This window comes from Ornithorhynchus anatinus, chromosome 4 (genome assembly GCF_004115215.2).
Source record: "Ornithorhynchus anatinus isolate Pmale09 chromosome 4, mOrnAna1.pri.v4, whole genome shotgun sequence".
Lineage (NCBI taxonomy): Eukaryota > Metazoa > Chordata > Mammalia > Monotremata > Ornithorhynchidae > Ornithorhynchus > Ornithorhynchus anatinus.
In genome coordinates, this window is record NC_041731.1 from 36,216,773 (window position 1) to 36,229,038 (window position 12,266).

Here is a 12,266-nt window from a genome sequence, read left to right on the forward strand (position 1 = left end):
GCGGGGGGGGGGTCCCTGCGGCTGGGGGGGGGCAGAGACACCGACCCCCTTAACCCCCTCTCCCTCTCCCCACCCCGCGAGAGCCGGGCCCAGAGGGGAGGCGGTGGGCCGAGCCCGAGCCCCAGCTGTACAGACCGTGTGCAAAGTGTATATGAAGTTATTTATTCGTGACCCATGAGCCCGTGACCGTGTCCGTGAATCTGTGAGCGTGTTAGCCCGCGACCCGTTCGCCCTGGGCCCCCTTCTCCCGGGCTAGACAGCAAGGCCCCGACCCTCCGCCCTCCCTGCCTCCTTCTCGCCCTTCTCTCCTCCCTCTCTCCCAGCCTCCCTGCCTCCGGCCTCCACCGAGGCCGCCGCTCTCTCTCTCTCTCTCTCTCTCTCTCTCTCTCTCTCTCTCTCTCTCTCCCTTCCTCCCTCCCAGCCTCCCTGCCTCCAGCTCCGGCCTCCATCGAGGCCGCCGTCCCTCTCTCCCTTCCTCCCTCCCAGCCTCCAGTTCAGGCCTCCACTGGGGCCGCCTCCCCTCCCTCCCTCCCTCCCTCCCTTCTTCCTCAACTCTGGCCTCCATCGAGGCCGCCGTCCCTCTCTCCCTTCCTCCCTCCCAGCCTCCAGTTCCGGCCTCCACAGGGGCCCCCTCCCCTCCTTCCCTCCCTTCCTCCCTGCCTCCAACTCTGGCCTCCATCGAGGCCGCCGCCTCTCTCTCCCTTCTTCCCTCCCAGCCTCCCTGCCTCCAGCTCCGGCCTCCACCGGGCCGCCTCCCCTCTCTTCCTCCCTCCTTCCAGCTGCAGCCTCCACCGGGGCCTCCACCGCTGTCTCCCTTCCTCCCTTCCCCTCTCCCTCCGTCCCTCCCTCTCTCCCTCTCTTCCTCCCTTCCCCTCTCCCTCCGTCCCTCCCTCTCTCCCTCTCTTCCTCCCTTCCCCTCTCCCTCCGTCCCTCCCTCTCTCCTTCTCTCCCTCCCTTCTTCCCTCCCTCCGTCCCTCCAGCTTCAGCCTCCACTGGAGCCGCCGTCCCTCCCCTCGGGCTTTCGCGCTCTTTTTTTTTAAATGTCGAAATAAACTTCTTACAAATGAACAGGTCGCTGCTGTGCACGCTCCAGCCTCTCCCTTTCCCCATCCCCTGCTCTCTAGCCCAAGTCCAACGGTCCCACTATCCCCCTCCTCCCTTCCTTCGGACCCCACTCTCCTCCCTTATTTTCTCTTCCTCTCTCCCTTTAGCTCCCCCCCCCCCGCCGCCCCCCTCCCTTTTCCCTTTCCTTTTCCTCCCAGGCCAGGGTTGGGGGGCTCTGTCCTTGGGGTCGGCGGAGGGGGGGGGATGGTCACTCTTGAACGGGGATGAGGACGCGGAGGGGGAAAGAAGGGGAGGGAGAAGAGGGGAAGAGGTGGAGATGGAGAGGGGAGGGAGGACGGGGGCGGTGGAGGGAGAGGGGACAGGAGGTGGGGGCCGAAGATGGGGAGGGGGTGGGTGGGTGGAGGTGGAGATGGGTATGGGGAGGGAAGAGTGGCGGAGGTGGGGAGGGGACGGGTGAAGGTGGAGATGGAGTGATGGAGGTGGGAAGGGTACAGTGGTGGAGGTGGAGAAGGCGGGGGGAAGGGGTGGGAAGAGTGGTGGAGGTGGGGAGGGGGCCAGGTGGAGGTGGAGATGATCGAGTGATGGAGGTGGGAAGGGTACAGTGGTGGAGGTACATAGAGCGAGGGATGGGTGTGGGGAGAGGTTGAAGGTGGAGAGGGCCGGGAGGATGGGGAGGGCAGAGTGGTGGAAGTGTGGGGGGGGGTGGGTGGAGGTGGAGAGGGCAGGGGGCTTGGGGATGGGGAAGGCAGAGTGGAGGAGGTGGGAAGGGGGCGGATGGAGGTGAGGATGGGTGTGGGAAGGGTAGAGTGGTGGAGTTGGGGAGGGGGAGGCTGGAGGTGGAGAGGGCAGAGAGGGTGGGGGGGTGGAGTTGGGGAGGGGGTGGGTGGAGGTGGAGAGGGCGGGGGCGTGGGGATGGGGAGGGCAGAGGGGGGGAGTTGGGGAGGGGGCGGATGGAGGTGGGGATGGGTGTGGGAAGGGTAGAGCGGTGGAGGTGGGGAGGGGGTGGGTGGAGGTGAAGAGGGCAGGGGGCGTGGGGATGGGGAGGGCAGAGGGGGGGAGGTGGGGAGGGGGCGGATGGAGGTGGAGATGGAGCGATGGAGGTGGAGAGGGCAGGGGGGATGGGTGTGCGGAGGGTGGAAGGGGTGCAGGTGGGGAGAGGCGTCCGGGTCCTGGAGGCCGCCCCCTCGGAGGCGCGCAGTGCCCTCCCCGAGCGGGCTCATCTGTCCGGGCCAGCGAGCCGGCAGCTGGTCCCCGGCCCGGCCCGGCCCGGCCGCGGGGAGCGACAGATGGAGGCCGAGGCTGAGCCCGCTGCGGCCCCCTCCCCTCCCACGCCGTGCCCCCCCCCCCCCCCCCCGATCCCCTCGCCCCCCGCCCCGGGCCCGATCCCCAAGCCAGCAGGCCTGCGAGGCTCCGCACCCCGCCTCGACCCCCCAACGTCCACCTGCCCCCCCCCCCCCCGCCCCCCGATCCGACTCATCCCTCTGCCCCTCTGCCCTGGGGCCCCGGACACAGAGGAGAGAATCGAGGGGGCGACGACCCCGTCCCCCCTGCCCACCCCTTCGCCACATAAGGACTCCAAAGAGGGAGAGGGGCTAAGGGAGGAGGAAGAGAGAGATCTGAAAGGCCGAACCTTCCTTGTACTTCTTCGGCCAGTTGGCCACTCTCCAACCCGCTGCCTTGCTGACCCCCCGAGAGGGTCCCCGGCTCCCTGGGAAAGGAGAAGCGGTTGGCTGGGAACCCGCCTTTCGGGGGGAACAATAACTAGACTCCAGTTATTGTTGACTCTAGTTCCAGTTTGGTTGACTGCAGAGATCTGGGAAAAGAAAAGAAAAAAGATGCTTTGGAGAAAGATGAGTTGGGCGGGGCGGGGGGGGGGGGGATGCATGCGTTGGGGGGAGAAGTGTGTGTGTGTTTGTGGGTGGGTCGGGGAGGGGTGCGAATAGGGATCCTCATTAAAACGAGCCCCGGATCCTGGTCTGCTACTGTTTCCTAAGCACCCCCTCGGCCTCCACTCACCGGCCCCTAACCCCGCCCCCCGCCCCCAACTCCTTTCTTCCTAGGGACGGTGAGGGTATTATTATAATTTTGCAAAATGCACAGCAGCTAATTAAGTCAAGCCTCCCCCTTTGCTTTGTGCTTCTTTTGCATGTGAATGGGGGTTTGGTAAATCCTCGGCTCTGGATGCGGTGGGGGCGAGGGGGAATTGTCCCCAGCTCAGGGTTAATGAAGTGGGAAAGGAGTCTCTCATAGCTTCCTGCAAACAACGCCCCCCGCCACCCCCCTCTTTCCCCTCCGTGCAACAAACCCCGTCCAAATCCTACATGGATTGACTTAAACCCAGGGGATAAGTGCTTTAAATTAATCTCATTGAATAAGAATGAGACCAAACAAAACTCTTTAAAATCATATTAAAAATCTATCAAAGGACAACTTGCACTGGTGTGCTTTTCATTTTGTGAAAGTGAAGAAGATAGAACAGAGCAACCATCCTTACATTTACACAGCAGCAATGTAAATCACAGACATATTCTCTACTATTTAATTGTCCTTGTACCTCGGAGGCGATTTCATATCTTACATTAATGAAGAACAAGCCTTTCCTACAAGTTTATAATTATGATATTTAAAATTGCCCCGCCGAGTTTCCTTATCTGTAATAACTCTACAACCTTTCTTGTGTGGCGAGTAAGTTTTCCCTTCCAGCCATTCCGAAAGCTAAACAGATGCTCCTTCCCCGACGCTGGGCAAACTCTAATTGACGAGAGGCGAATGGAGACCACAAAAGGCCAGAAGCCAAGTGCAGAATCCGGTTCTCGCCGAGCCGAATCCCTCTGGGAGGCCCTCGGCAAAGTTTAGGAAAAGTTTCGACCCCTTCCTAGAGATGGCCAGCCCATCTCAAAGCAGAGACCGTCCAGCTGCAGCAGAGAGTCAGATCAACTTTGGAAGCGTCTCATTCTGCCGCCTGTTAAATGGCCCGGCCTATGGGTTTTCCTGGCATCAGGTGAAGACTTTTAAAGAAAGGACCCCGAGAATCTGGCAGGGTCTTCCGAAAGCCACCCGACAGAGAGAAAGCAAGCGCCTTTTTTTGGCAAGCGTATGCCTTTTCTCTCGGAGAAACAATCATTATCACTGAATAGGGCCCTAGATGGTAAAACACCAAGAGGTTGTGACATTAGAAATCTTAAACAGGCACGCTCACTCGGAATGCACCTGATTAAATGGTTCTCTCCCGCCCCCTCCCACCCAATGAACTAGACTTGAAATAGCCCCAGGGGACTATGTGAGGGAGTAGGAGGGAGCTTTGTCAAAATCTTCCTTGGCGGTATTTTAGTTTGAACTTGAGTTCCGTAGGCCTGGAAGATGCTGTTTGCATTCCATCAGCATTGATTTAATTAGCTCGCACACAGGCACCTGGCTTGTCAAAGGTCGTTGGCCCTCACTGTCTGGGAAACGAGGGTTCTTTCGGAAGATCTGCGGCCGTTAGAGAAACCTGGAGGTGTTGGGGATGTGGGAAAGGCATTTCTTAAGGAAAAGAACTTTTAGGTTCGTATGGGCCGGGGATATCTCGGGGGTCTTCAAATAGGAAGCATCAGGAGAGTGGAGGAGGAGGAGGAAGGTGGGGGGAAGGAGGCAGTCAAATCTGGGAAATTAGAAGGGACACATTTAGTTAAAAATAGCCGTAGAATTAGAATATGTACAGTGGAATTAGGCTGAGGTGTTGTCTAATTGACGCCTGAAACACATAACGCCGTGGAGAACCGTAATCGGAGAGATTTATTTTAAGGTTATTTAAATGTGGATAATATTAACCCTAAAACTGCAAAACCCTTGTTTCTTTATCAGCTGGGGGCAAGATGATAAAACTCTTTCGGGATATCGACTCTATTTAGAATTGTGGCAAGCGGTTAACTTAAAATCCAAGGAAGAAAACCCTCGAATCACCAAATTAAGTTGGATTTTGTATGACGTATTATCATCTATCATTTAAAATCTAAACACCACATTCATATTTGGACTTCCTACAGTACTTTTCAACTCAGGAATGTCAGAAGACTGGGCATATTTAATAGGTTTTAAGAGGACCGGTACTTTCTTTGAGAAAAAAATAGATGTGTTATTCCCAATCACTAGCATGAATCTTTCTGGTGTAGCCAATTTTTGTCTATAAAGTTTGATGCATCTGTATTTCAGTTCAATAATTTATGCCGTTATGCATCAAAATAACAGACAAGGTGGCAGGATTGCCAAAAGTCAGCCTGACGTGCTGAAGGGGGTTTTATTATTATTGTTATAGATTTCACCAATAGTCCCTATTAATTCTTACGTGACAGCCGAGTCTAAGGAGGTCATATTTTTCCACGTGCAGAAGATCAATTCTTGCCAGAGTCTCACTCGATTTCACACGTTGAGTCATTTCTATTGTGATTTTTTTTAGTTGACATTTGCCTTGAATCTGACTGTCCCTCGAAGAAAGAGAGGACAGAAGCTTTTCCTTTGTACCTTAATTTTAATTTTCTTTTAAATGTACAACTAATCAAAATCTACCTATCCTGTCATTGGACTAATTCTGATTTGGAGTTGCTTCTGAAGGATTCCAATGTGTTATTGTAGAGAGTCAAATGAACTGTGGAGGAGGGTGTGGGGAGAGTTTCGACTAAAAAAAAAAAACAACTAAAAAAACCCCTCAAAACAAGTCCAGGTCCCCAAGAACAAGCTTCAAATTGAAAAATGCTGGGGGTTTTTTTTTTCTTAACCCTTTCATTTTTGGCTCCCTTTCCCAGATTCCCATCGCCAGATATTCCGCTTATTGGGAAACTGCTATTTCCAGAGAGCTTCTTTTAAACCAACCACAATGACTGCCCTCCAGCAAGATACGGTTGGGGTGGTGGGGGCCAGTGTGGCCCGGGTCATTTCACAAAGAGCCCCAGGCCCCCCTCACGGAACAGAGATAGGACGCTAAGAGTGAAAACATTACCGGGGTACCAGTGCCTTTGGACTTCAAAGCGCGCAGTCAAAAGCCACTAGCAAATCAATTAATCCTGAAAGAATATCTTCTCAGAGAGTCATTAAAGAATGAACGATGCAACGGGCTTGTAAAAATAGCCCTCTACTTACCCCAAACAGGAAAACTCCAAGTTTATCAAACCACTCTGCAATCACTTTTACCAACTCCTACTTTAACAAACCATTTTGCAGTCAGTTTTTACAAATGCCTTTTAATGCTCCCCGCCCACCCGCCCTTTTATTTTGATTAGAACAGTCAATTCATTTCACTGAAATATTTGAAGAAATATTTCCTTCTCCCTTACACACACAGACACGTCACCTGGGCTCCGGTTTACGTGTGGCAAATAAAACCGACCGGTAAAAGTTTAGAAAGGCAAATATTTTATAATAGCTCATCTTCAAGAATTATTTGGTGCATAGTCAATGAAATGATATCACATGCAAAATCATTTGCCAAACCATAGTTTCTTCTGGGTGAACTGACTCCCGACTCTGTTTCTGATTTTCTTTTTCCCACTTACAGGTAATAGCTGCGATTCAGCTGAGACTTGGGATGCATACAAATAACTCACATTTATTTTTAACAGAAATCTTCTGATAAGAATAAGGCATTTATCAATTCAGCACCACCGGGGCCTCCAAGAGGCTCAGTCCTCAGAAAACTCGCTGTCCCACAAGCATATCTTCCAGAGTTTTCAGGTTTTCAAGAACCCAGAGTTGTTAGGTGGTTGGTTTTTTTCTTTTTTTTCTTTTTCCCTCTCCCACAGCAAAGGTTGCAAACTCTAGTTCAGCTCTGCAATTTCTGGTTGTTGGGTTTTCCGTGTTTGTTTTGCTCTTTGACCTTGGTGACGCCAGTTTCCATTCCACTTGAGTATTCTGAACGCAAGATTTCAGCGAGTCGGTGTTTATTCTTGGTCTTCTTATGAAGGTCAGGTCTGGGAGGACAGTCACCAAAAGCGGGGGAAAAGAAAGAGAAACTTTATATTTCTTTCATTTGGAGAGAGGATGATTCTTGACAGTGAAACTGACATTTTTGTATTAACGGGACTACAATCCCTTCAAAAGCACTTGTTTTGCTATTCTGTGTACCACAAGATTAGTTGCGGCTCTGACGGATTTTCATAACGGTGGCAAAATCTCACGGCATTTTAAAAAGTGAGGCTTTGTTCTGTACTGTTCTGGAAAACAAAACAACTCAAAAAAAAATCCCAAAACAACCAGAAACCTTCTGTTGGCAAATGAGGTGTATGATACAGCAGTTTGCTAAAGGGTGGGGCGGGAAAAGCACCCTAAAATCCAACATCAACAAATAATAAAAATACCTGAACAGCAACCGCACTAACACCAACGTGGCTAAAAATCGGCTCCCCCTGTCAGGAATCCACAGACAGTAATAAGGACCTGGGCTCTCCAGAGACAAATGTCTGACTGGTATTCTGAACGGATCATTCCATGGTCCAGACTGTTGTGAGAATTAGTTAGTAGGCACCTCTTCGGCTGGGGGAGAAGGCTTTTTTAAAAAATCTTTCAGCCACTGCAAAACCAAACCCAGGGTGCACAAGGGTGGGTTGATTTGTTTCTGAATGAGAAGCAGAGTGGTCTAATTGATAGAGCATGGCCCGTCCTCTGGGCTATAAGCTCATTATGGGCAGGGAATGTGTCTGTTATATTGCTGTGTCGTACTCCCCCAAGCGCTTAGTGCAGTGCCCTGCACACCGTAAGCGCTCAATAAATACAACTGATTGAGTCAGAAGGACCTGGGTTCTAATCCTGGCTCCTCCACTTGTCTGCTGTGTGACCTTGGGCAACTAACTTAACTTCTCTGTGCCTCAGTCACCTCACCTGTAAAATGGGGATTAAGGCTGGGAACGCCTGTGTGGGACAGGAACTGTGTCCAACCTGATTAACCCGTATCTACCGCTTAGTACGGTGCCTGGCACATAGTAAGTGCTTAACAAATACCATTAAAAAAAGGTGGGCTACGCCTGCATTCCTCCTCATTATGGGCCAGATGGGCGGGGGAGTAACCTTCACTCTGAGGCAACCTTCCCAAACCCCAAAACAATTTTAGCTTCTGAAGTTCAGGAGCTGTTTTCAAAAGGGGATCACCTGGATAACTGATCAGAAGACCACCGAAGGACATGTGCATAAATTAAGTCAAACACAGGAAAAATGATTATGTAAATCGCAAGATAAAATATTTTACATTCCAGATACTGGAATAGGTTCTTCAGGAAACAAAAACTAAAAAAGAAAACATTCACTACCAATAAACAAGTATAACCTGGTGTGGGCTTATCATCATCACACCACGGACGAACCCTAAAGGAGAGCAACCGCTAACGAAACTTCACCGAGGCGCTCCCTATGCTTATACTTAGAGTGAAGTAGAAATTGCCTTGGAGGAATTTCCAATGTAACAGTGAGAAGCAGCACAGCCTAATGGGTAGAGCATAGACCTGGGAGTCAGAAGGACCTGGGTTCTAATCCCGCCTCCACCACTTGTTTGCTGTGTGAGGTTGGGCAAGCACTTACCTACTCTGTGCCTCGGTTCCCTCATCTATAAAATGGGGATTGAAACCGTAAGCCCCGTGATGGGACAGGGTCTGTGCCCAACCCGATTATCTTTTATCTACCTCAGCGCTCAGCACGGTGCTTGACACGTACTAAGCGCTTAACAAATACCACCATTATTATTATTACTAGGATGGCCAAGTGAACATGCAGTCCTGATCCTGATATATCCACGTACAACTATGGACATGTATCAGTCTACAGAGGGCAATAATAGTAATAATAATAATAATAATGATATCTGTTAAGCATTTACTATGTGCCAGGCACTATTCTAAGCGCTGGGGTAGATACGAGATAATTGGGTTGGACACAGTCTCTCTCCCGAGGCGCAAGCAGTGGGGAAAAATGAGGCATTTCTCTGGATAATTTAGATTTTAAAAAAAGAAAAAAAGTTTTCCCCAAGGGATAATTCAGGGAAATGTTTGCTCGATTTCTGGCCTCAATTACCCACCGTTTTTGTCTAGGGAGACCAGGACAAACATACCTATGGGGTGGAAGGTCCTGGTGAGAGTCTGGCTTTTGGGTCGAGGTCTGGAAAGAATTTGGATTCAGGTTTGATGCCGTTACTAGAAACTCCCTTCCCCATACCTTGCTACCTCTTCTCTGGTCTAATTGCATCTCCCCACAAGATGTAGCGAGAAGATCGACATGGAAAATGGCAACTCTTTACTTAAGTCGAAGATGGTCTTTAATAAATAACCTTCTCTGGGCTCTATTTTCCTTTCTACCCCTGAGTTTTGGACGGTCGGTCCTCCCTCTCCAGTGATCCCCTTCGGAGGGACGATATTGGTTCTGTTCCGGCCTCCTGTACTCTCTGTTATACAGTGCCCTTATCTGCGGTCCAGGTTGCGAGAGGGTTGATTCGTGATTTGGAAGAGGCAGGAGACAGGCCCGGCAGTTAAGAAAACTTAACTTGTTCCAAACTGATGGCTGCCAGTTCTATGTACTTGTGGTTTATTTTTAGTCAGGTTATATGACAGACAGAGTGAAAGGGTTCTGACAGGAAGGAATGCTTTTCCTTCCCCCTTGTTCGAAGCCAGGGGCTCACACTCTGTATAATTTTAAATGTAACACACTGGGTCTCAAAATATGCAAAACATCAGTCAAAATCTCCTCTCCAGTGTAAGCTCCTGCACCTCAATGATCTCTCCTGCCACCGCTAAAAGAAAATAAATAAATATAATATTATTTGGGTGATTAATACACCAATTGCCTACAGAGATGCCTTGGGCTGTGTTGCCACCAAGTTTTCCAGCCAAGGACATTGGGACGGCGTGAACTTTTCTTCTTTGGCGTGGAGCCCGGGGAGCGTCAAGGTTTTTGAAAACTCTACCTTGCCCTACTTAGCTCGTTCTTGTTTTCACTGCACGCCTACTGTATGCCAAGCACTGTGCTATGTATGGTAGGTATAAAACAATCAGATCAGACACAGTCCCTGTCCCACATGGGACTCATGATCTAAAAAGCTGGGAGATGGCCTAGTGGATAGAACATGGGCCTGGGAGTCCGAAGGACCCGGATTCTAATCCCACTTCCACCACCTGTCTGCTGTGTGACCGTGGACAAGTCACGTAACTGCTCCGGGCCTCAGTTCCCTCATCTGTAAAATAGGGATTAAGACTGTGACCCCCTTGTGGGACAGGGAACTGCATACTACCTCATTCACTTGTATCTATCCCAGCACTTGGAACAGTGCTCGACACGTAGTAAGCGCCTAACAGACACCATCATCATTGTTATCCCCACTCTTCAGTTGAGGAAACCGAGGCACAGAGCGGTTGAGTGGCTTGCCTGAGTCATCCAGCGGGCTGGTGGAGGAGCTGGGATTAGAATCTGGACTCCCTAATTCTCAGTTCCAGTGATCTTTCCCTCTAGACTGTAAGCTGGTTGTGGGCAGGGAATGTGTCTGTTTCTTGTTATATTGTACTCTCCCAAGTGCTTAGTACAGTACTCTGCACATGGCAACTCCTCAATAAATAGGACTGAATGAAGGACCGAATGACTGAACTCAAAACTACACTGACAGCTTCTTATGGGCCCCGGGGAGTCTGGTCCCTCTTAGACAAATGAGGAGAGGGAATAGGGAGGGCCTAGAAGGAAGAGGAATCACAGGGAAGGGAGTGTTGGGGCTCTGATCCCAGCATCAGCTCACCTCTGCCTCAAGCCTCTCCATTCCTACATGTCTACGGCCAAGCACACGGCTGCTTGGCGGTGGATAACTCGGATTAAAGACAGGTCCCCTACCCTCTACATGGCTACAACCCATCTCGGCCATTTTTTAGAGTGGCTTCCGATTTCCAGTCTAACCCGGCCATTCTCATCTTCCTCTGTGAAATGTGTGAAGGAATCTGCATGGATGCAGGCTCTGACTCAGGGCATCCTGTCTGGCCACAGAGTGGAGAGGGAGGCGGCTGAGAGAAATGGGGAGGGAAGTATGTGTGTGATCAAATTCTTGGCTGTGACACTGGTTTTTTCTCTCTCTCAGAGGGACAAGTTCAGAGTCAGCCAAGTGAGGATCTGCCTTTCTCGAGGCCCAAAGAGGGTCACCTCCCCAGGGATATGGCCAGTGTAATAATAATAATGATGATGTTGGTATTTGTTAAGCGCTTACTATGTGCCGAGCTCTGTTCTAAGCGCTGGGGTAGACACAGGGGAATCAGGATGTCCCACGTGGGGCTCAAAGTCTTAATCCCCATTTTACAGATGAGGGAACTGAGGCACAGAGAGGTTAAGCGACTTGCCCACAGTCACGCAGCTGACAGGTGGCAGAGCCGGGATTCAAACTCATGACCTCTGACTCCAAAGCCCGTGCTCTTTCCACTGAGCCACGCTGCTTCTCTAAGTGTGACCCTGGAATATGGAGAAGGGGCGTGACCTAGCGGAAAGAGCACGGGCCTGGGGCTCTGAGGAACTGGATTCCAGTCCCGACTCTGCTGACTACTTGCTAGGTGACCTTGGACAAATCACTTCACTTCTCTGCACCTCGGTTCTCCTGTTCTCCCTACTATTAAGACTGTCAACCCCATGCGGGACAGGGACTGTGTTCGGCCTGATTAACTTCTATCTACCCTGTGCTTAAAACAGCGTTTAACATATAGTAAATGCTTAACAAAAACCATTAACAAACCAAACCAAATCCCCAACTTGTTGCCTTTCCTTTCCCAGTGTGAGGGCCTATCCGGTGACACAAGGCATAAGGCAGATGGGGAAAAGACATTTTCCAAACCACAATGTCCCTTGGCCACTCGGAGGCTAGTTCCCTCCCGCTGGCCACCCTGAACCCACTAGGGTTTTCCGCTGACCAACTGGGTCTCCAAGCATGCGTAGCAGTAATCTGGGGGTTACCGGGGCAACAGATCAGTTCATCTAATTACAGGGAACTCCACTGCAGCTAAGGGTGAGTAAATCCACTGGTTGTTACCAGGCTAGATTTGAGCTCAGCGGGGAGACTCATTTGCCTCTTTAACTACCAATCAGGTGAAATCACAGTCCAATTAGTAAATCAATACACCCTGCTACGGTGAACAGCGAAACAGGGGGGGTTATGAAGTCGGTGGGTTTGTGACTCAGAGGAAAGGACGATTCTATAACAGACCCTCTGCTGCTGGCGAGGCCCC

General features: G+C 50.9%; 1 protein-coding gene across 1 annotated transcript in view; it reads right to left on the reverse strand.

Annotated features, from left to right (window-relative positions):
* Positions 1-6,441: 6,441 nt before the first annotated feature.
* Positions 6,442-12,266, reverse strand: part of DDX31 (DEAD-box helicase 31) — an 88,843-nt gene continuing 83,018 nt past the window's right edge. The window contains exon 20 of the mRNA XM_029063741.2: positions 6,442-7,007. Coding sequence (XP_028919574.1) covers positions 6,860-7,007 — 148 coding nt within the window. The 3' untranslated portion in view covers positions 6,442-6,859. The remainder of the gene's footprint in view (positions 7,008-12,266) is intronic.